The 24,693-nt window shown below is 34.1% G+C and overlaps 1 protein-coding gene across 7 annotated transcripts in view; it reads right to left on the bottom strand.

Annotated features, from left to right (window-relative positions):
• Positions 1 to 222: 222 nt before the first annotated feature.
• LOC144973985 (dynein light chain Tctex-type 5-B-like) overlaps positions 223 to 24,693 on the bottom strand; it is a 31,954-nt gene continuing 7,483 nt past the window's right edge. For 2 of the 7 annotated variants that reach the window (XM_078916874.1, XM_078916899.1), the window contains exons 2-5: positions 11,940 to 12,266; positions 5,931 to 6,095; positions 5,158 to 5,345; positions 223 to 1,147 (exon numbers count right to left, since the gene is read on the bottom strand). In XM_078916874.1, the coding sequence (XP_078773000.1) occupies positions 976 to 1,147; positions 5,158 to 5,345; positions 5,931 to 6,095; positions 11,940 to 11,999 (585 nt within the window). In that variant the 5' untranslated portion in view covers positions 12,000 to 12,266 and the 3' untranslated portion in view covers positions 223 to 975. Of the gene's footprint in view, positions 1,148 to 5,157; positions 5,346 to 5,930; positions 6,096 to 11,939; positions 12,267 to 15,475; positions 15,527 to 15,686; positions 15,724 to 19,388; positions 19,558 to 19,748; positions 19,770 to 24,693 lie in introns of those variants that run through there. The other 5 variants (XM_078916888.1, XM_078916880.1, XM_078916884.1 and 2 more) reach the window with 5 other exon arrangements.

Raw genomic sequence — 24,693 nt, 5'->3', positions numbered from 1 at the left:
ACTTTGGGAAAACTTTCTCTCTCTCTCTCTCTCTCTCTCTCTCTCTCTCTCTTTCTTTCTTTCTTTCTTTCTTTCTTTCTTCTTTCTTCTTCTTCTTCTCTTTTCTTTCTCTCTCTCTCTCTCTCTCTCTCTCTCTCTCTCTCTCTCTCTCTCTCTCTCTCTCTCTCTCTCTCCATTTACACTTGCATAATCCGAGCTGAAAAAATGGGTGAACACGTGTAATTTTAAGTCTCTTCCATAGTTTATTTTATATCTCGTGTAGAAAACACTATAAAAAGTTTTGCAATAAATGAATCCATTAAAATAATATGAGAGTGCTCACATAACAGAACTCAAATTTCAAAACTTTCTTGTCTCAAACATTCCTACAAACATTCCGCCTATTCAATCAGTCATAGAATTGAGAGTCAGGAATAGAATTTGAAGACAACTTAAAACAAGAACGTTACTAAACGGAAATGATTTATTGCTTGCGTCTTGAAAATATGTTAAATCATCAATAAGTAACTATGTTATATCACAGAGAAAGATGCCATTAAACACCGATGTCCCACCAATGCCATGAGACTAAATTATGAGCACATTCAATGTATTGGTCCCAGCCAAGATCCCCCTCAACACTCATTCCCCCACTCAAAAAAAAAAAGAAGAAAAATAAGAAGAAAAAAGCAAAAGCAAAAACCCAGACCTTTCGAGATTAAAGGAGTAAATCCGTTTCAAGAGAAGTTGAGATGTTTGTATCATTGGTTAACAGACTTAAGCGCTTTTCTTAGGAGAAATGTGCAAAATCTATTAAACATTGCACTCATAAGAGTTTCTTCTGAGGTGATGGCAATTGGCCATCAGCAGAGTCTAATGGACTTTTTGGACGGAATTGAAAAAGAAAACAATTTGAACAAAAGTAATTGAATAAAACAGGTCAACGAAAGAAATAATGATAAAAATAAGCAATTAAAAAATACAACAAGCTGTTAATTATTCGAAATAAGTTGCATAGATGTTGGCCACGGCAAACACATCCCCTGATGAGTAGGAGGCGGAGGCAAAATTATCTGTGTCAGGGTTCCAGATGCTTCTACTGACGACTGCAACTCCCTGGTTCTTGTTTTGGCCTATGGTCACCACGCATACGTATTTGTACCGATTGCTGTGGGAGAAAGAGAGATTTCACAATTGGTACATGATTAAATACTTAAAATAAATAATTAAATTAACTAGACGAGAATAATTTTCTTTAGGGTCTCTATTCCAAGACAAAGTCAGCACCTGGTGGTTCTGAAGTCTCAGGAAAATGAGTATGTAAAACGTTTACTTTTATTGTTGTTGTTGTTGTTGTTATCATTGTTGTTGTTGTTGCTTTTGTCGTCATCGTTTTGTTTTAAACTTTAAATCACAAAGGATCCATATTTAAAAAGGGTTCAATCACACGTAACCTAGTATTCCATTAAAATAATAATAATAATAATAATAATAATAATAATAATAATGATACTACTACTACTACTACTACTACTATACTACTACTACTACTACTACTACTACTACTACTACTACTACTACTACTACTAAATAATAATAATAATAATAATAATAATAATAATAATAATAATAATAATAATAATAATAATAAAAACACGAGTGCCTAACGCATAGTAAGCAGTTTGAGCACGTTCAGTGGATATTGCGTTTTATAAAAATCTCAAATTAGTACAAAAACTCTCTGTAAATTAAGAACTTAAAAAATTGTTTTTAAACTAAAATTTACTTTACGCTAAGAAGGAATTGAATCACCAAATGCAAAGTCAAATACCATTTAGTTTGTCCTTTGACAATTGTAGCTGATAACCACTCGAGTAAGTTTATGCACACAACGCATACTATGGTTCAAAGAGAATCATGTGCTTTGACACGAACGGACTCGCTTTCAACACCTTTCAATTTCGTGTCAACAGACTCATGATGACACATTTTTACCTCCCTTTGTACTAGATTAATACAAAAGACAAAGATTTGTAAAGCAAATTCAGTTGCGAAACCCCCCCCCCCCCCCCTTTCCCCCACCCAAAAAAAAACCCCGCAAGAAACAAAACAAAATAAAATTATTATTATTATTATTATTATTATTATTATTATTATTATTATTATTATTATTATTATTATTATTATTATTATTATTATTATTATATTATTTATTATTATTATTATTATTATTATTATTATTATTATTATCTTCTTTTGCATCTAAGCTAGAGATTTTAATTTTTGAGATCAATCTTTTAAAAGGCCAATGCGTGATAGATAGCCCAAAATTTATCCTCGTTTTCTTTTTCTGGTGATGCAATAGATGACGCGCAAGAGCCGCTATTTGTTTGGTCTCGATCATAGGCTAAAGTGAGAGGGCATACTGCATAGAATAGTTTAGAGGGAGGGATATATAATAATCAGGCTACATAGAACAAATCACATTATTTTATTATTCTCTAGAGATTAATATTTCTAAAAAGACATTTTAAAAATGAATGCAATTTGCACATTTTGATGTCGGCCATGCTTAAAAATTCATCTTTATCTGAACTAATTAAGTCAACCCCTATTTTAGCCTTTTAAAATTCAAATTTCGTCGCCAATCATCAAGAAAGTCAGATTTTAAAGTCTGTATATAACGACAAACAATGAAGCGTGTGAATTGTTGTGGTAAATAGCGTATCCTTGTTTAAATTTCGGAACATGCCATGATTCTAACCGTAATTAACATTTGCATGTTCATATTTTACACTAAGCGAAGTAAAAATGTGATTTTTTGTACATACTTGGGCCTAGATATAGTTCATCACGGACATATGTATTAAAATGCAGATAGATTATTTTGATCACAATAAATAAGAACCTTATTATAATTCCTTCTAGTCTAGCTTTTAGAAGTTCCAGGTTTGGGAGAATTTGCCAAGATGAGGCAAATATATGATCGATATTTGCAGGACGAGTTTTCTGGCCAAATTTTTGAATACGTATTTTTCCAGAGTACAACGGTCAAATGGTTAAAGCTCTCCAGTGTCTTTTTCTTTGAGATAATTTTAAATTCATATTGCGCATCTATCAGGGCACAGTTGGGGTTTACCTTTGCCTATTTGCTAAGTTGTCAAAGAAATAAATAATTGAAAATCACAATGAGTAGGGAGTTGAGACCATCACACTTCTCTGAAAGGCATGTATCTCTAAGAATATCACTTCTTGGCCCTGAGACGACAGTCCCAATTAACAAGATATATATTTTTTTAATTTCTAAGGGACGAATACATCCATACATTAGTTAACAAGGCCGCCAATTACACAGTAACTTCTGATCCTATTCAGCAGTCGCTGATAAAGACTTTTTCTTCACTTCATTAATTTATTCTTTGATTACTTGGACTGGAATATGCAAAGGAAATCAGGGTTCAAAGCGTTTTGTTATTGAATTCCAAACTATTTCAATTCTTTCAAAATTCAAATTCTAATAATCATTTATTACCATACTCTCATTTTATCTAAACCAACTCTGCAGGTCTGATACCCCAATTTGTTATGGGCTCATTGTTATGTAAATACTCTCTAACCAACGAAAAATATTGTTCATTACATTAATATTAAATCAGCCCATAATTGCATTCGATAATCAGACTTGTAAATATGTGGACATAGATCTAAGCACATAACATGAGGATGGTTGATTCTATTTAGATTTAACAATGATATGACGTAGACATTCAAAACAAGAAACGTGACACACGGCGTTAGACTGGTATGATGTCAGATTTGAGTTAACCAGATGTCAAAAAATGAATTTTTGTCTAGAATGATCAGAAATATAACATTTTAGGGTGTTGCTAATTTTAAAAATGATCTTATTTGACCTCAATTAAATATGTAACACATTGAAATGATAGAGAGAGTATAGAGATGGGTGACGAAACAAATTCCTGGTATGAAGTTGTCGCCAAAATTACCATGGCTGAGTTACAGGAGAGTTGGAGTGCATGATATGATATAAACATACAAAATATCAAGTAGAAGTAATGTTAGGGAGGCTGGAAATTATTGTTAAAATGTGATATGATACAAAGGAGAACAGTAGGAAGCTTTGTCCACAAAGGAAAAGGATAGATATTAGAGAGTATGATTTTAATGTGCGGGTTGTTCAGCTGTGAAATAGTTTGCCTGATGAAATCGTATGAGCAAAAAGCTTGAATTTATTTTAAAATAGACGCGACATACACTGAAAGGAGCAAGAAATGATATAATATGACAATAGACAAAAATCAACATTAGCCGTATGAGGACCTGGGACCTGGTCTGATAAAGAACAACCGGAGTTCAGCGAAGATGATCTATGAGAACTAGTGTTGGAAATCAAGTTAGTGAGTAAGTAAGTCAGTAAAGCAAATAATGTTCACCCAAGTATTATACTTTGGGTTGTAAATTCAACATTCAGCTTCTGCGTCGACCCGACATAAAACTGTTCTGAAAATTCCGTTTGATTGTTTCCTTCAATTCCTAATGTTACTTTTACCATCACAAGCAATTGCTTTTTAAAAGTTAAGTTTATGGATGACCGGTTGCTTTTAAAGGCTATGGGGTTTGTGCAGTATGTCATAAGATGTACCTCTATCTTTGAAAAACGAACTTTAGTTTATCCTTTTAAATGCACACAAAGGCATGAAAATAGAGCAAAATTTACCTTACAGTTTTGCAAACCGGAAACAAAAAATCTTTGGCCAATATAGACATAAATAACAATTCATCTCTGTCTTCAACAATGACAGGAAGAAAACTGACCTATGAGGCTTTGTTTGCGTAGTCATACAATTGTACTATCCTAGTCTTAGTCCCAAGTTTGAGAGTTTTTGATAAGTTGAGGGTCATTTAAATCGATCGATTTGAAGGACGAATTTTCTGGCCACAATTTTAACAACGTATTTTTTATTCAGAGGGAATCTGAATCTGAGAGTTACTCGAAGTCGACTCAATTCTGAGCTTATGTTTTCGATGGCGGAGCGATTTGTTGAATGGCAGCCATTGTTGGTGATTCGGGAAGAGCGTTCCAGTATTTTAATGACGGCAATAAAGGCTCAGCTTTAACTTTATCCAACTAATTAATCAATTTTGATAATAACTCACCTGAATCCTAAGTCTTTCATTCTCCCTTTGATGAGGTCAGAAATTTGTTGTACCAAATTGCTACATATTTCATTACTGTACGTCTCACCACCTAGGTATGACTCAAGCACCGATTTGATTACGTTCTCTGCCTTTGTGGGTTGGAATCTCTCCTTTTCGTCTGGTGCTAGTTTGTATGTGTTGGCAACCTGAGTAAAAAGAATGAGCAACATAGCTTTACAACGACACTTATTTTCTTTTTGGCCGATAAACTTTTACTTTTTATATTTTTATTGATTAATAAGGACTAAAATTGCTTATAATTACCTCCAGTATATTATATATTAAAAGAAATATCCACAATTTATTTTTTGCAAAATTATGCATTGATTTTAAACAAGTAAATTATCATTGTTACTATCAACTCCTGTCTCATCGATGTGAAGGCTTAATAAGCAAAAAATAAAATAAAATAATATTATGTGTCTCAAATACTATTAGATCTACATTGGATAATCATTGGTTGTGGTTTTATATCACATCCTAAATGCTGTCGCATAAATCAAAAAGTAAAAATAATAAAATAAAAAAAAAACAAAAAATAAAAAACAACACAAAACCCGCCCCCCCCTCCCCCCATCCCCAAAAGAAAAAAAACTAATTTTTATATACTTAGTATATACAACAGGAAATATTGAGAATTGAAATTCCAAAATTATATTTTCAAAAATAAAACAAAAACAGATGACTCAAAGTGATAATAACTCTTTACTTAATCGAAATTAATGTCTCACCTGTTGCGGTTGTTTGAATTCCCTGAGACCAAAGCTAGCCCCAGAGATACTGGACCGTGACATGTGAGACATCCTCCGCCCACTCATACCATACTGGACACTCTGTCTTGGCTCTAGTCTGGACATCCTGCGCATAGGACCCGTTGTCATACCGTCTCCGTCTCTCTGTTTGGAACACAAAAGCAGTAAAAGGGGTTAAAGAATACTCGGGGTCACACATCATTCTAGAAAGCTATCTAGGTTCTTTTTTTTTTGAAGTATCGTGATAGAAATAGAGAAAAATTGCCATAAAACGAAATTCTTAATTTTGAAAAAAAAAAAAAAACCAAACAAACGAAAAACCCCCCAAAAAACCCCAAACAAATCGGTGACCCAAAGACGTATATGATTTCGAAAGAGAAAGTTGAATTCCAGCAACTCTCACAAAAGAAAAATTAAGTAAGTTAGACGAATCTTTTCAAAAGAAGACTAAGTTTCAGGCTCTTTGACAACGAGGGGATGACTTTTCGATTTCGTATGAAGTAAATATTTTCCGACAAGATGAATAAGGTTATAGTCATTGTACAACTGCATGGTCTTTGAGACATACTGAAAAAGGTAATGTTTTCCAATATGCTTGTCATTATCATATTATACAGATAGTTTGAAGTTGACGTCACGAAGGTCTTTGTTATTGTTTTTTGCCATCCGCGTTTATGAGTAATTCTCACTAAACTGTATTAACCTAACTATAAACGATCATGGTTACACAAAGTTTTGTGTCTTTGTCCGTTATACTTCCGGATGGCAATGTTGTGAACTCCTTAGCCAAGCGCATACTATCTATACTTGTATTTCATAAACTCACGAATGTTGCAAATATTTAGTTCAAATTTCAAGTTGGCATCATATTTAGATTTGTTCACAACTTTTGCTTTTGCAAAACCTAAGTTTGACCAAGGATTGCATCAAGTCAATCTGTTTATAACAAAAGAAGTTCCTTTTCAATTTTAAAGGGATTAGATTATTTTAAAAAAGGAACCCTTTCAAATTTCACTGTGAAAATAATTTAAAGCAGATTATGGTTCAGAAACGGATGGCTTGATGCGTATCTACGTCGTACGTTACAATTCATGAAAATGTTTGACCCCGCACACTCTTTCTTATCAAGAAGTGATGTGTGTCGTCATATTGGGGAATTCCTTGTTTTTTATTTAGACACTTTAGAATAATAGATTGTGATTAATAGCCTTGTGTGTTTCCACGAGGGCTTAATCAAAATATCGTTTTACCAACAATATCTGAAATGTGAGCCACAAATGACAGTCATTGCAAGCATATTATGCAATTCAATATGCAATGAAAATATTACTGTGCAGTTGCAATGCTCATTTTATATGAAATCCCTGTTATATAATAGATAATAATAATAATAACAACAACAACAACAACAATAATAATAATAATAATAATAATAATAATAATAATAATAATAATAATAATAATAATAATAATAATAATAATAATAATCTATGGAGAGATTCGTGACACAGATGGTGAAAAACCACTCGTCTTGAATATCGGGAGTTAAAACGCTAGAATCTTTTATTTCCCTTCGCAACACCTCGTTGTACTTATAGACCATTAATGCAAGCCTCGCCAATGGTTTCCGAAAATTAATTATCTGGCTTTCAGCTTAAAATTTAAAATGGTTGAAAATGCTTTATTTATGCCATTCATTAAAAACCCATTCCGTACTTATTTTAAAGTGCAGATTCCAAATGTCATCGGTAATTACGAGTAGCTTCCAAACCAAATGGTTGACCTTTGTCATGACATTTCAACGGGAATTCCCGTCAAATGGAATATTTGTTTAGTGATAATGCTTTACATTTTTTCTTGTTTGATTGCTAAAAGCAAAATTATAAGCGTTAACGTTTAAGGTTAAAATGGTAGTTGACTTAAGTCATTGCAATCGGCTATGTGGTCTTGTGGTTTGACACTCGCTTAGTTGAGACCTTGGAAAAGGCTCTTTACTGACATTATCTCACCATTCTCAGGTGTGACATGAGTACCTGGCCGTTTATAGCGTTGTCATTGTCCGAAAAAATTATAATATTGCCTAACAGGCGTCATGTCACGTCCTACATGTTAAGTGTTGCTGTTGGCCCCCTTGTAAAGCGCTTTGGGCATGTTTAGCGGATATTGTGCTATATAAAAGTTCAAGTTTTTAAAAAAATCCGCATTCCCACTCTATAAATGTTCATCCATTTCAGTCTTATCTTTAAAAGCAATTCAAATCCAGTTAACACATCTCATTCCTGCCCCCTCGAGTGCCTTAGATGAACATCCTACTCAATACAATTTTCGATCTGAGCAGTTTCTAACAGTTATAACTTTTGATATATTATGAAATATGTTTAGAGGATCGTTAAACTGAACGTTTTATTAATTCTTTGATGAATTCATAACAAACGTGATTAATGGTATTGCGCTTAAAGAGAGTAAAAGTCATGTATTTTCTTTGATGTTGCAAAATTAATGACATATTCTATTAAGATATGTGTAACCTAATATATCAAGCTGAGCGTGATCGAACATAAATATCGTTTGTTACAATAAAGTGTCCCTCCACTTTATAGACCAGCCAAACACCTGCTTTTATGAAGAGAATGGTATATTCCATTTGTGTTTATGTGCCCATGTCATGTTGAACTGTTGGTAGTTCGGTTTGTAGGTTGGTGGGCAGTGAGTTAGAGAGTTAGAGGGAAAAGGAGAGGGAGGGGTAGGGAGATAACTAAGTCTAGGGGATAAAGTACCCAAAAATAAAAAATAAAAATTATAAGATAAAAGAATTGAAACACAGATAGGCAATCAATCATATATTAGAAAGGGCATGACAGACGAGTGAAAATATTGAGCTGTCAAGCTAATAAAAGAGCAGAACATGGAAAATGGAAAATTTAGATATAGTTCTCCTCAAAGAAATAAGAAATATGAAACCGGATAATCAATATACGAGACATTCTAAACGACATTTTAAAAACAGAAGGCCTTGCCACAGCCCAGCAATAAGTACAGAATTTAATACTTTTTATATTATATTCTGTATCAATAATCAATATCCTTATAATAGCTCGCCTTAAAATCAAAGAAAGATATTACTAACCAAGCATGAGTTGGTTCATCCTCATAACAACAGCAAAGATTATTATGTATTAAGCTTTTAGAAACAATAACAACTTATTCTTTGATCATGTCTCATATTAAATTTGAGTGGACCAATGCTTGGATTGAAGAAGCAAAGGGAAAGGCTTTTAATATTTTAGCGTTCTATCCAGGAGGTAGCAAGATATATATATATATATATATATATATATTATATATATATATTTATATTATATAATATTCTTCAAGTAGCAAGTCTGAGCTAGACATCGGTGATCATGGTACGTCATTCATCTCTCTGATTAGATAACCTCAAGAAACTAATATTACTCTTCTCTTTCTTTGTCACCCAGCTGTTCAAACTATTCAAGTACGTTTTTCTTGGTCTACCTTTACTCTTTTTACCTTCTTTCCTGTGAGACTGTGAGAGCAAGATATTCAATACATTTATGTCGATTTAGATAGGTGCCCTAAAAATTGCATTTGACTTTTTCTTATTGTACGAATTAGTAACCTTTTAGTTTCAGCTTGCTCTAATACTTCTTCATTAGTTTTATTGTCAGTCCACGAGATTCTTAACAGTCTTATATATATATATATATATATATATATATATATATATATATATATATATATATATATATATATATATATATTGTCGTTGTATCTATTTAATCCAAGATAATATCCTTCTTCATGGGGTTCATGGCTCTAAAAGACGTTCCCATTCGTGTGAAATAATCAATAGCTTATTGCCATTTCTATACCGTCCTACCTTAGACTTTCATGGAATCGACCAAACCAAGAGTATCTCATTATTTTACAAACAACAAAGGACATACTTTAGAAAAGTGTTATCGTTATTTATATATTATCTTACCAGTAAACAATTTATTTTTATGTCCATTTACATATTAATGGCATATTAAACCCAATATCAATACATCACCCCGCTTTAATAGGTTTACATAAACAAGACGGCTTGGGACTTAATAACGTTTCCCAGGAGTCAGGATATTGCAAAACTATTCATTAGGAATATTTTTTTTTATAATTTAAAACGAAGAAAAATCTCACTGAAATTGCTCCTTTTTATTCTTGAAAGTGAATCCAGTTTTATTCAAGAGACCCAACAACCTGTTCTAGTCAGATCATATAAAACAAATGAAACTTTTTTTTTCAAGTCATAATGGTTTTATCATATTATAATATAATATCTTATTATATATTTGGTAAATTTGGGGCAACGTGGCTCAGCGGTACGGTCTTTGCTTCGTACCTGAAAGGTACCGAGTTCGCTCACCCGCCACTGCGCTGTGTGGTATTGAGCAAGTCACCTCGCCCTAGGTCAATTTGCGGCGCTGTACTGCGGCTGACACCTGGGTTATTTTAGTCTTCCTTTGGAATAGACCCTAGATACAAATTTCCCCTATGGGATGAATAAAGGGAATTTTATTTTATTTTATTTTTATTTATTTAAATTGGTATTTTGGTAATACTAAGGCTTTAAAATCACTGGACTAATGATCACATTTCGCATGGTGTTTACAACTGACATGAAAATGGTTCCCGTGCATTATGAGATCGTGATTATTTTATTAAAAAATCAAATTTGTTTTGCCAAATCCCATCGAAAACAGATGCCATCATTTTTAGCATGTGGGTTGTGTGTCAACTTTCCGGTTAGCGAGTACGAAATAAATGAAATGGGAGTACTTGCATTGAATCGATACCAGTTAGTCAGTCAATGGATTTCTTCTGAAAAACTAGGGAATTTGGGGGTTCCCTTAGCAGATCTTAAATTTCGACTTGATTTATAACGGTGGTTAAGTTAGGAGTTTTCTTTCAAAATCATTACAGTAAAATGCATTTTATTTTGTAAGGTGGTCTGACGAGAATGGTAATGACTTCAGTGGTGAAAGTCTTTCTGTCTTTAGTTTAATGTGAGACCCGTTATTCAATAAGTTACAAGCCATGATATTATAATATCCGAAAAATTCGGGCTTCAGCATTGATTTTGACCAGGTTTTGAAATCTCGCGGGGAGGGAGGGGTGGTTTTAAACGGCTTATATCGCCACACCCCATGGAGGTAATAATAAGCTGTTGGGTATAGACTTCTAGATCTGGGTCTGAAAACCATTTATAATTCATATCCTTCAAACCCATCTATTGCCGCAAATATTTATAGAGAAAAACAAAATATCAAAAACACCAACATCAACAATATCCACGTCTAACTTTAAAAAAAAATAATTACGCCCTTACGAATATAGATAATCCATTACACTAACGTCTGGTGTCAACATGAATCACCCATGTTGTCTAAAATTAGACAATTGGGGGGGGGGGGGTTGATATAATCGTCTTCTTTTAAATTATCACTGTGAAATTATATGAAGAAGTCATCAGTTGGGAAAGATAGTTGGCCTAATGGTGGTCTTGTCAGGCATGGAATAGGACACCCCCCCCCCCCCCCCCCCCACCTTTCCCCCTTCACTTTTCTCCAACATTAATTGGGATCTCTATGTAAAAAGGACAACGTTATATGAAATTTTAGTGGTAGAATTCTCAGCAGTAATCTGATATAAGTTTTTTTTTCCTTTTAGGCAATAAGACTTTTCTTTCAAATATTGATAGATTAAAGTAGAATTTAATTTGTCAATGAGCTTCAAACCCAAAACTTCAAAGAATTTTCTCGTCTGAGATTTTTAGACAAGTTGGTCGCCAGCTTGATCGATCGATTTTTGAAATAAATGTTTCCTGACCAAACTAAAAAAAAAGTGTTTTGTCAAAGGCAGATAACTCATTTATTATGTCATGGAATCTGGAATAAACTTAAATTTCTTTATTTTTTTACTTACAGGCATGACTGACTGTCGCCTCCTAGGCAGGACATCAACTGGTTGGTCTACTTCTGTCATTGTGTGTGGTGGGTAGGGGGGTATGTGTGCTTAGATATAGGGTGCAGTTATAGTACCTCCTTCAATCGAAATCAAGTCTTGCTGGGGAAGCCTGTGCGGTCGAGGTCAGAAGCTTGAATTACTTCCTGTATCATGGAATTTATACTGAAATATATTCCAAAATGCGACACAGAAACCACTAAACAGTTAGACCTCTAATTAATTGAATTCTGAATTTAGTTCATTGTATTTCCTTATGTTTCACACCATTGTTGAGGCTCTCATCACCTGTAAATGATAAAAGAAAATATGATAAATGAGTCCCAGTAATTGTTCATTTACTTGTTTAGCAATGTCAATGTGTCGATATGTCAGAGAATTGATTGAGAATGTTCGGAAATTTATAAAAAATACTAATATAGTTTGATGAATTTAGAATTCTTTTATGACTACATTTGTCAGCAGCATTCGTTAACGATATGAATATTCTATTCTGTTTTTTTTTTTGCCGTGAGAGCGTGGGTCTCAATAGCAAGCAATAACACGTTTGTATGACAAAAAAAAAACCACACAAATAAAAACAAATAAAGTGACCTGTAATTGGCAAGACTGGATAAGATACGGGAAAACAAGAACATGACAAACTCAAATCATACATCAGCCACTTGTAATATCAATCTTCTTATAATATATGATTGTGAAAGTTGGACATTAACCAAGATACAATCATTCAAAAACAAATGCTATAGGCGCATTATTATGGACATCGTCTGGACAGACCATACGTCAAATGAAGAGGTCTACAGAAGGGTTGTCTTTATAACAGGATTCACTCCTGTCTATAGTCAAAAAAAGGAAATTGTCTTCGTTTGGTCATATTTCTCGCCGTGAGACTTTGGCAAAAACCATTATGCAAGGGATCTTGGAGGGAGACAAGAGGGGACGACAAAAAAGGTGCTGGGTGGATAATGTAAAGGTCTAACACCATTATCATCTTGCCCAACACTTATGAGGACAGCTTGATGGAGGGCCCTTACTGCGAAGTCATCTCTCATGTTTCCTCTATGAGCACCTCGGTCAAGAGAATGAGGTGAGGTAAAGTGAAAATAATTGTCCTCCTTGTTCGGCCAAAGGTAATTGGGTAGCTGAGTCTGTTCGATGTGGCAGCAGCTTCTTATGTTGCCACACTACTATGTTATAACAATCGACCCAATCAGCAAATTCCGGAGCGCACTCGTGCACCGCCGCATACCCGCCCGGAAGCTTCGTCACAACTCCGTTCAACTAGATGCTCTGCGGTTCCGGCCGTGTTACCACAACGGGAACTTATTGGACAGGTGGCAACGAGCGTGCTGTTAAGCAGGTTCTCGACCAAAGCCGATTGGCTTCCGCCCAGGGTCTTCTTCTGCTGGTGGAAAAGCCTGGCAACTTCTCTCCCAGTCTCGAGGAGTCGGTGTCCCCACCCCTCGAGGGTCTGAATTCGTCCAAATCGACTTCCATTTCGTGTATGTAGCTAGCTCTGTACGAAGTCAGGGAATCTACATACAGGGGTTGCCGGGACTTATTTCGGCTCGAAAAGGGGGGCACCGTCCATTATGCGCTTGAGAGGGGTATACCCATTCCCTCTCTCTTTGATCTTATTAAGGCAGTTGTTTGTAATTGTCTCCCGCCGGACATCGGGGGGCTGGATTGCTTCCATTGTCGGGCCCCATTCTCTATGCGTTGTTGCCAGCGTTCCCAACTCTATGTGCATGGACTTGTGAACTTTAACATCTACCTTCTCAATTTTCTTGCTTCTACCCCACACTGGAGCGCAATACTCCGAAACGGAATAGCATTGTGCCAAGTGGACTTCCTCTGGAGTGCATGATCAGCACACCAAGTTGATCCCGCGTTTCTCTATCATCCGGACAACTCCTTCGAGATGCACCCGATAGGTAAGGTTGCGGTCCAGCGTCACTCCAAGGTATTTTGAATGTGCCTCATATGGAAGAAGCTGGTCCCCGACAAGGGCATTCAGTTTACGGGTGTGCCAGCCACTGCATACGCGAAATGCAATGGCCACTGTTTTCGAAGTGTTCATCTTCAGATACCACTTGTCGAAGTAGGCTTTGATACTGGTGACGTCCTCGCTGAGTACGCTCTCGAGACGGGTCCACACTTTACTTTAAGTAACGAGTGCCTAGTCGTCTGCGTATCCCAGCCTCAGGGATGAAGTGTTCGGCATGTAGCTAATGTAGACATTAAACAACATTGGCGCCAAAACAGATCCCCGAGGGACCCCATTCTTCAGTTTCCTAACTTTACTCGTAGCGTCTCCCAGCGCGACATGGAATTGTCTTTCCCTTAAGATTAAAAAGAACAACTTGAAGGTCTTTTTGCACCATATAATCTTTGCTCGATGTGGCGAAGATTAATGTTTAATGTTATAGAAATCAGGATAAAATCTAGCTATGAGCATTAAGACTTTAAATGACCTTGTTCGTTTTATAAGCAGAAAAATCCAGAACGGACAAAAATTTCGGTCAAAAGCAAGTTGATCAAGTAGTTGATGGTAAAAAAAAGTACAATTGCTTTAAACGTATAGATTTAGGTGAAGACAGGTAACAATTCTTCTATGACTTCGGACGTGTGAAACAAAATCTCCCTCGTTTAATCCAACAAATTATAATGAAATTGAACTAGCACTAGTCGAAAAGCTAAAAAATATATTACTGATAAAGCATAACCATAATATACACATACGTATACTACACATTAAATAACCGAGCTGAGTCTTGGTCTAAGATATATAGACCTTGATCTTGAAAAAAACTATCTAATTCTAACAGAGGATTGTCTTGAAAAAAAAAAAGAAATACTATCATGAAATTATCGGAATCGCTAGATTCCAAGATGTAGACCAACGCGTGAATCATTTCTACCGACGTGTACTTATTTGGCGGTCTGATAACCCAAATTTTATGGGCTCATTGTTGCAATGGAATTACTCTCAAGCCAACGCAATATACTGTGCTTTACAGCAATGTTAAATCAAGCCCATAAGTCAAATGCGGTTGGTTATCAGCTCTGCAAATATGTGCACATCCATTTCTACCATAGACTGATGGTAATTGTGTCGTTAACAAAACGAGTCGGAAATGTTTCGTATTTGAAGATAATAATATGTTGGTTTGAGAGCTATTCAATCAATCCGATTTCAACGTCATGATCTGTCCAATTCTATCACAATGTGTGCGTGTGTTATTATGTGTGTGTGTGTGTGTGTGTGTGTGTGTGTCTGTGTGCAGTTATATTTTGTTTGGGAAAATAAGAGTTATAGAGACTAAGATGACTGTTGAATGCAGAAAGAACACACTTTTAGTTTAAAAAACAAACAAAATCATAAAGAAACTAGAGTCTAGCTACTCAGTATCTCCTATCCAAATTCAAATACAGATCAAAACACATCGCACACAATCCCCAAACGGACAGTAACACCAAATACTATTCAGTACCAAAGAATGATATATTCCGTGTTCAATTTCATTTCCTTTCTAAAACACCTAATCTTAAAAGCAACACATTTATGACAACACTTTTATGACCGAATTGATATTAACTTTAAGAACACGCTGAGGTATTACAATATCCATTTAAGACTACGTTACGAAAATCATACAAGAAGATTTTATCTTTCTTTTTGTACGTTTTATTCATCAAACTTGCCTTTCACTTTGTCGCGACTGTGGCAGTCATAATAATTTTCTTATTATCGCAACGCATTCAAACACGTCTTCTTGGTTGGGTGAATTCATAACATTTTCACTCTCATTTATTTATTTATATCATATTATTCTTTCTCTCACACCCCCTCTCTGTCTCTCTCTTTCTCTCTTGGCCTCTCCTAAAAGCCAAAAGCCGTTTATAATCAATAATTTACCGTTATGAGGCCGATCGATTTTATAAGGAGCTCTCGCGATTGCCGATCATAAATCGAAACCATTGATGTAAGTAATGGCAAACTGCAATATTAAAAAAGTTGATGGATTCTGAAAGTTTCTCATTCTTTATTTTACGAGTTACTTAGCATTATGTTGTTTTTTTTTTTTTGTTTTTTTTTTTTTTTTTTTTTGTAGAGTAATATAACAGTCTGAGGGACAGATATTATGGTGTTATAAAAAATTCGTTCCTTAAATAAAATCCCTTCCTTAAAAGGTAAAAAACCAAATAAACAAAAAAAGCTCAAACCAAACCAAAACAAAATAACTCAAATCAAACGATATCAACAATAACAGCAGCAGCAGAAAAACAACAACAACAACAACAACAACAACAACAACAAATCTCATTCAGCCCTGATGATTAATAATCCCATGTTCAATTTCAGCATTTAAATTGATGGTAGTCTAGAGAGAAAAAAGCTCCCGTATAATATAAACTTATGCAAAAGTTGATACCATGTTATATTAACCCGTATATCTAATTTTGACCATAATTGTTTATTTCGTTCAAAGGAAACACAATGAGCCGAATCCCCGACTTGCCAATACAAATTTGATGTTGCCGTTGCTTCCGTAGTTCATATGTATTTTAAGCATTATTTCATTCGTAAATTGAGACCGAAATGAAAAACAAAACATTCGTATTTTTCGAAGAGAGGTCTAGATAAGTGTATCCATTAACAATCAATAAAGAACCAAATGACAGAATTTATCAAAACAAATATTTTATGAACCATCGCCCCAAACGAGGCTTGTGTCGAAATGGTGAAAAAAAAAATCCATTCACTTTAAAAAAGAATAAAAAGAAATATGGATAATTTAACCCAATTTTCACATTTTTGACAGTAGACGGTCTAAATTCAAGTTTTCGCATAATAAATCACCCTTATTTTCGAATATTTGTAATCCGAACATGCGCAAGTATAAAATTAGCTATATATATATACATACATACATACATACATACATACATACATACATACATACATACATACATACATACATACATACATACATACATACATACATAAACATATTTATACTGTACTCATTATGGTTCATTATTTTTCGCCATTCGTGTTCAAACACGAGTTATTTATTTTCCGAGCTGTTTTATTCTATTCATCTAATAATATATATTTGTTCAGTTCATACTCCCCTATTTCTTGTAATCTGACTGGTTTGCACCAAGAAAGTTCATCATTTTTGTGTAATTTAACATCTGGCATCATTTTCAAACAATTGCAGAGGATTTGGATATAATATTAATAAAATCTGAATTCCCTTTTATGCTAATATTATTGATTGATATTTAAACGTTTCCCATTTATTGGATTCTCAGACACAAAGATCAATTTTGCCTTCTAAATGGAGGAAATCGTATATTGAGTCCATTCGAAACAAAAGACTTGGAACTACTTTAATCAATCAAAGGACGACAGAGAGAGAGAAAGAAATATATATATATATATATATATATATATATATATAATATATATAATAGATAGATAGATAGATAGATAGATAGATAGATAGATAGATAGATAGATAGATAGATAGATAAATAGATATTGAATCGTGTTTGATACAAATATGGTACGAAAAGTGCTCGACATGTAGTAATGGAGCGAATTATTATTTAAAATATTTACCACAATGTTTGGGACAGTCTACATCAATGTTTCAGGCTTAATTTGCCATCGTCAGGACTGAGTTGTTAAATATCATTATTGTAAAACCGGTTGGAAATGAAAATAAAATAATGATGGATATAAAAGCTAAAAAAAAAAAACAATGTACATGTAGAATCTTTACTAAAAGAAGAAGAAAAAATCACTTTAAAAAAGAGCTTTTATGTAGAGCAATATCCACCAAATGTGTTCAAAGCACTCTACAACAACAACACGTAAAAGGACGAGACATGACGCCTGATATGCGATATTATATTATACTCAAAACAGTATCCATTGTTTGAGGGAATACATTATTGGGTAACTTTCTTCCGAGAGTCCCGTGAGTTAAACAAAAAACAAAAAAGAAGAAGAAAAGAAAAAGTGAAGAACAATAATATCTCATAAATATTCATGGTCGAAATACAAGATCCAAGCTAATATTTATGTGCTGTGAATTCCTAATAAAAGTCAACGATCCTAGCGTGTCCTGCGTCTATTTATTGGACGCACCAAACAAACTTGGTTGCTGTGCAAATAGGATAAAAGGCTCGAGAAAGCTTTATGGAGAGAGAATGAAACATTGAGTTTTAAAGGCTTTTCTTTCTGTCTGATTGATTTTCTTTTCTTTTCTTTCTTTCTTTCTATTTTTTTTTTTTTTTTTTTTTGGTTTGTACAGAGTGTGGAACGATTCTCCGTCGATAAATGGTGTTAGTTTATAGTTGAAAGCTCTCTGCGTGTTTGTTGTGCCAGTATTGTTTCATGTTCAATGAAATGCATGTGAATGGTTTCTATTATAGACGCGCGCGCGCAAAAAAACACACACACACACACACACACACACACGTCGCGCGCGCGCATGTGCGCACTTAAACTTAAACATTTATCGATTCATATATGATTATGATGATGATGATGACGAGGAGGAGGAGGAGGATGATAATGGCAATGATGACAATGATGATGATGATGATGATGATGATGATGATGATGATGATGATGAGAATAAGGATTTATGTGAAAGTGGTTGGGTTAGCTATGGTGATTTTTAAATAACGAATAACCGAAAGAGGTTCTGAGATATATAGATCATATCTGATTTCTAGAACCAAATATTATACACATCTTTCATCGTCCCTTGATAAAAAACAACCAAACCCCTCGGGTTAAGACATATAGCAATAATATAAAGTAATCTACAACAATATATTTCTAACGTATCTGTTTTTTTTTTTTCATCTTATCTATATATACCTATAGAATTAATTATATTGTCAACACGATAAAAAAATCATTCGTAAAATAATAATAATAATAATAATAATAATAATAATAATAATAATAATAATAATAATAATAATAATAATAATAATAATAATAATAATAATAGTGATAGAAATAATAATAATAATGATTAATAATAATAATAATAATAATAATAATAATAATGATAGAAATAATAATAATAATGATAATAATAATAAAGCGGATGATGATAATATTGATGATGATAATGATGATGATGATGATGATGATGATGATGATGATGATGATGATGATGAGGAGGAGGAGGAGGAGGAGGAGGGAGAGGAAGAGGATGAAGTTGATGATGATGATGATGATGATGATGATGATGATGATGATGATGATGATGATGATGATGATGATGATGATGATGATAATAATAACAATCAAAATGTATCCATGGTTTGTTAGACTCAAGCTCAATATCAAATAAGAACAAAATCATTCCTTACACAAATGACGAAATATATAACCAGTCAGGCATAAATGGAAAATACATACCAAATGATTGACAACTTAAAGGAAAACTAATAAACCGATACAACGTCTGGTCCTGGCAATAGATAGTCCAGAGTCTAATATCAAATTGTTAGATCGAATATACAGACGAAGTGTGACGGAATCAGATCAAGGGGGTAATAAGATCGATTGTATGGGCGAGCCAGAGAGAGAGAGAGAGAGAGAGAGAGAGAGAGAGAGAGAGAGAGAGAGAGAGAGAGAGAGGGGGGGGCGGGTGGTACAATGGAGAAGGGGGTGTGGGGTGTAAAACATCCGTCAGTGCCACTGCGTCTACTGCCATAATTATATCTCACCTCTTGAGTGAGCAGACAGTTGATCCAATTCCTACTCCCCAACATTCAATAAAAGCGATTATTTTGCCGTACTCTGAAAACAAAACGATTAAAAATTTTGGCCAGAAAACTTGTCCTTCATATATTATTGATCGATTAAAATGACTTTCACGGAAGTACCTGGTTTTACAGTTTTTGACAAAGTGAGGGTCATTTTACTCAATCGATATTTGAACGACGAGTTTTCTGACAAAACAGTTTGATACATTTTTTTTTTTTTGATAAATGAAATCTCGTCAACATTATTTTTAAAAAGAGTAGAAATGGGTGATTTTTAATACTCTGGCTTAAGGGCCGGTCCAATGAAAAAAAAATCTTTTATCTATACGACTCAACTTGATTATTGGTAAACAAACGTCTTGAAGTAGTAGACACGAAACAAGATTTTCACGAGAGCGGATGGAATTTGACTGCACTGCGCCAAAATTCATAATGAGGGCTTAATAATTCTTATACATCAGAAAGAGATTGGCCCGTTATATCCAGTTGTTTTGTAGAAGAATGCCTCGCGTCCATAGAAATAGACACAATTAAATCAGAGACAATCACAAGCGTACATAACAATATAATAGTACAAGAAGGCGGTGTTCCAAATATCAGTGGATAATGGGGTTTAAATTAGAATTTGAATCCATTGATACAAATTTAGATAAAGCAAATATGTATTAGGCAAAACAGACTAACCCATTTATTACCTCCCTCTCCCCCTTCTACCCTTAACAGAACGGCCTCCTTGTTAGGACCTCTTTGATTAAAGGTTAAGACCCTCTTTAGTACTGAGGCTTAAGGATCTCATTTGTGCCGATGAAAGAAACAAATCCATTTTAGAGCTCTTTGCGGGTTGACCGTAATATATCCTAAAAACAAATCGATTACGATCATACTTAGGGTCTCAATATCAGTTGACAGAGCTCTCTTCTCAGATATACTATGTTCTGCTCCTCTAGCCATCCAGCAATGACCTAAGATCTTAGTCTGTTGTATTTGATGAAAAGTAAGTTGAGATAGACAAGCATCCTAACCAAAAGGTAGAAAGAAATTGTATTGAAGCCGTGGTTGACCACATGCTAGCGTGGGCCTTATAACAATGAAGGGCAACGTCACAAAACAATTAAGCTAACTCTCTTGAGTGAGCAGACAGTTGATCCAATTCCTACTCCCCAACATTCAATAAAAGCGATTATTTTGCCGTACTCTGAAAACAAAACGATTAAAAATTTTGGCCAGAAAACTTGTCCTTCATATATTATTGATCGATTAAAATGACTTTCACGGAAGTACCTGGTTTTACAGTTTTTGACAAAGTGAGGGTCATTTTACTCAATCGATATTTGAACGACGAGTTTTCTGACAAAACAGTTTGATACATTTTTTTTTTGATAAATGAAATCTCGTCAACATTATTTTTAAAAAGAGTAGAAATGGGTGATTTTTAATACTCTGGCTTAAGGGCCGGTCCAATGAAAAAAAAATCTTTTATCTATACGACTCAACTTGATTATTGGTAAACAAACGTCTTGAAGTAGTAGACACGAAAACAAGATTTTCACGAGAGCGGATGGAATTTGACTGCACTGCGCCAAAATTCATAATGAGGGCTTAATAATTCTTCTTATACATCAGAAAGAGATTGGCCCGTTATATCCAGTTGTTTTGTAGAAGAATGCCTCGCGTCTATAGAAATAGACACAATTAAATCAGAAACAATCACAAGCGTACATAACAATATAATAGTACAAGAAGGCGGTGTTCCAAATATCAGTGGATAATGGGGTTTAAATTAGAATTTGAATCCATTGATACAAATTTAGATAAAGCAAATATGTATTAGGCAAAACAGACTAACCCATTTATTACCTCCCTCTCCCCCTTCTACCCTTAACAGAACGGCCTCCGTGTGAGGACCTCTTTGATTAAAGGTTAAGACCCTCTTTAGTACTGAGGCTTAAGGATCTCATTTGTGCCGATGAAAGAAACAAATCCATTTTAGAGCTCTTTGCGGGTTGACCGTAATATATCCTAAAAACAAATCGATTACGATCATACTTAGGGTCTCAATATCAGTTGACAGAGCTCTCTTCTCAGATATACTATGTTCTGCTCCTCTAGCCATCCAGCAATGACCTAAGATCTTAGTCTGTTGTATTTGATGAAAAGTAAGTTGAGATAGACAAGCATCCTAACCAAAAGGTAGAAAGAAATTGTATTGAAGCCGTGGTTGACCACATGCTAGCGTGGGCCTTATAACAATGAAGGGCAACGTCACAAAACAATTAAGCTAACTCTCTTATCTCAATCCCATATAGAGTAAAATTAAACCGATTTAAAATCGAACGTGTCGGTTTTTTAAATAATGTAATACAAAAATATTACTTTTAAAAATGGTATGAACGTTTCCAACTGCAGGTGAACACCTAAAATGGTAATGTTCAAAATGATGGGGAAAAAATCCGACACTCACAAACTCAAGCTTTTACTCTTGAACGCCCACACCCCTCTTTCCAAAATCAAAATAGAAAAATTATATTTCAGATCAATCCTCGTAGGGGTGTTTTTCTTTTCTCCATTCCTGATTTGAACTGACGCCCACAACCTGGGGTTGTCAATTGCGTTACAAGCATTGGAATGGGGAGGCCTTCCGAAAGCTCCTAGCGCTAGCATTTGTTTCAATTTGTATTTTCACCGTGGATCTTTTGTCAGGCGTTTATTTACTCAATTTGTCATCATATTATAGAAGCATTAAAAAAACTCTAGAACAAACGATAGATTTGTGAAAGTTTAAAATTGTCTAATTTGACCATTGTTTTGATTCTCGTGGCCATTTTGATTTGTGAAGTATTGAAAGGTAGTGCAAAGCAGTCCTAGGCTTTTTTTTTCTATTAGGGTTAGCTCGAAATCGGAGGATTTTTTTTCCTATAATTAGGGTTAGTCATAAGTCTTAGCAAAGGTGCTAGGGTGTTTGTTTTTCATATTAGGGTTAGTTAAAGGTACAAGGTTTTATTTTTTCTTAGGGTTAGTTGAGGGAATATTTGAGTTGTTTCCCTTAGCACTAGGAGCTTTCGGAAGGTCTCCCTTGGAATGTACAATTAAGCCTTGCAAATCCTACCAAATTAGATTGTATCATCATGGTTATACTTAATACACAAACTTTGATACTTCTTTAAGTTTCATAAAGAGAATAAACTCTCTCAACACTCAAACTTAAGCATCAAACATACATGAATTTATGCTTCATTTCCTAATTAATTGAGTTTCACAGTGCTTTTGATAACCTGATAACTGCTTGTATAGATTCAGGTGAATTCATAATCACGTTTTGGACACGCGACCAAAGCAATATCCACTGTCGTCAAAAGATCATTTTCGATAGTAACAGTACTCAATTTAGCTGAATCAAATGGGTATTTTAAAGAAGTAGAGTTATCCATTACTCTTGAGCAAGACATTATGAATGTGACTGAAATGAATTACCTGTAGATACCTATCCAAACAGTAATTGATTTTTATCGATGTAACTTTGACTTTGACGATACATAATAGTGTCAATATGTATGTATGTATATATATATATATAATATATTATATATATATATATATATATATATATAAATATACACGTGTGTGTGTGTGTGTCTGTGTGTGTGAGTAAATAAGTGTTGATTTTCAGTATTGTAACTAGTAATTGAATGTACTCTTGTCCTTTATTTTTTATGTATTTATTTATTATATATACTATATGAATTAAAGTTATGAACTGGTTGATAAGATAAAGCGAATAATAATAATATTAATATATATAATATATATATTATAGGCTATAAACATGTGTGTGCGTGTGGTTGGGTGAGTGTGTATTTGTGTCTGTCTATACGCGGGTAACCATCGAAGCTCGTTGTGAAATTTTGGTGGGTGGTAAATAGCAGTTGGGTGGCCAGTTTATTTTATTTTAAATGAAATTAACAAAATTGTTGAGGTTAATATAGATTAATTTCCTTAGACGTTTTGGCACATGGTACTAGACTCGTCATTATTCAAATTGGCTTTTTTTTATAATCTTGTTTATGCCCGCCTTGCCAAATCTTAAGACATGTAACGTATACGTCAATATTATGTAAAGAGAAAATGTTCCGTTCTAATTCACACGGGTGGGTGATTAAAAAATCGATCGGTTAATGAATGGTTCGATCCAATTCTATGTCAACTTCAAAAAGGTTTTGTTTGCTTATCTGATTTTTTCTTTATATCTAAATTAAATGTGTGCTTTGTGTATTTGATTTCATGACAGATTGATGTCAAAATGATAGATTTTTAAAATCAATTTAAGTTATTAACAAGTTAACTGCTATTCTCTGGAAACGTACCTATTTAAACACTCGTCCTTCAAATATTGATCGATTTAAATAACGCTCACCTTTATATATATATATATATATATATATATATATATATATATATATTACAATAGATAGAATGCGCTTGGCCAAGGAGTTCACAACATTGCCATCCGGAAGTATAACGGACCAACACACAAACTCTGTGTAACCATGAACTTTTATAGTCTGGTTAATACAGTTTAGTGAGAACAACTCACAAACGCGGATGGCAAAAACCATAACAAAGGCCTGAGTGACGTCATCTGCATACTATCTATAGGCTATCATTCTATCACAGTTGTAACAATCAATTATTGTTTCTGTACGTATAAAGCTACAGATAAACTCCTGCTCTATGGTTCTTATGGCTCTGAAGAACTACTTTTCCCAATCTTATACTGTATTTCTATCTGTATTTCTATAACATAACCATTCGGCCATCAAATTCTTGACTGAAAAGTTTTCCTAAGTGGCGATAAAGTCCTAAATATAAACAAGCAACCCCGATAAAGCGTGTGTTTACATTATACACT

The sequence above is a fragment of the Berghia stephanieae genome, chromosome 1 (assembly GCF_034508935.2).
Source record: "Berghia stephanieae isolate SIO BIC M18660-M18661 chromosome 1, UCSD_Bste_1.3, whole genome shotgun sequence".
NCBI lineage: Eukaryota > Metazoa > Mollusca > Gastropoda > Nudibranchia > Aeolidiidae > Berghia > Berghia stephanieae.
The sequence above is the reverse complement of the archived record's forward strand: the minus strand, read 5'-3'. Positions and strand labels throughout refer to the sequence as shown.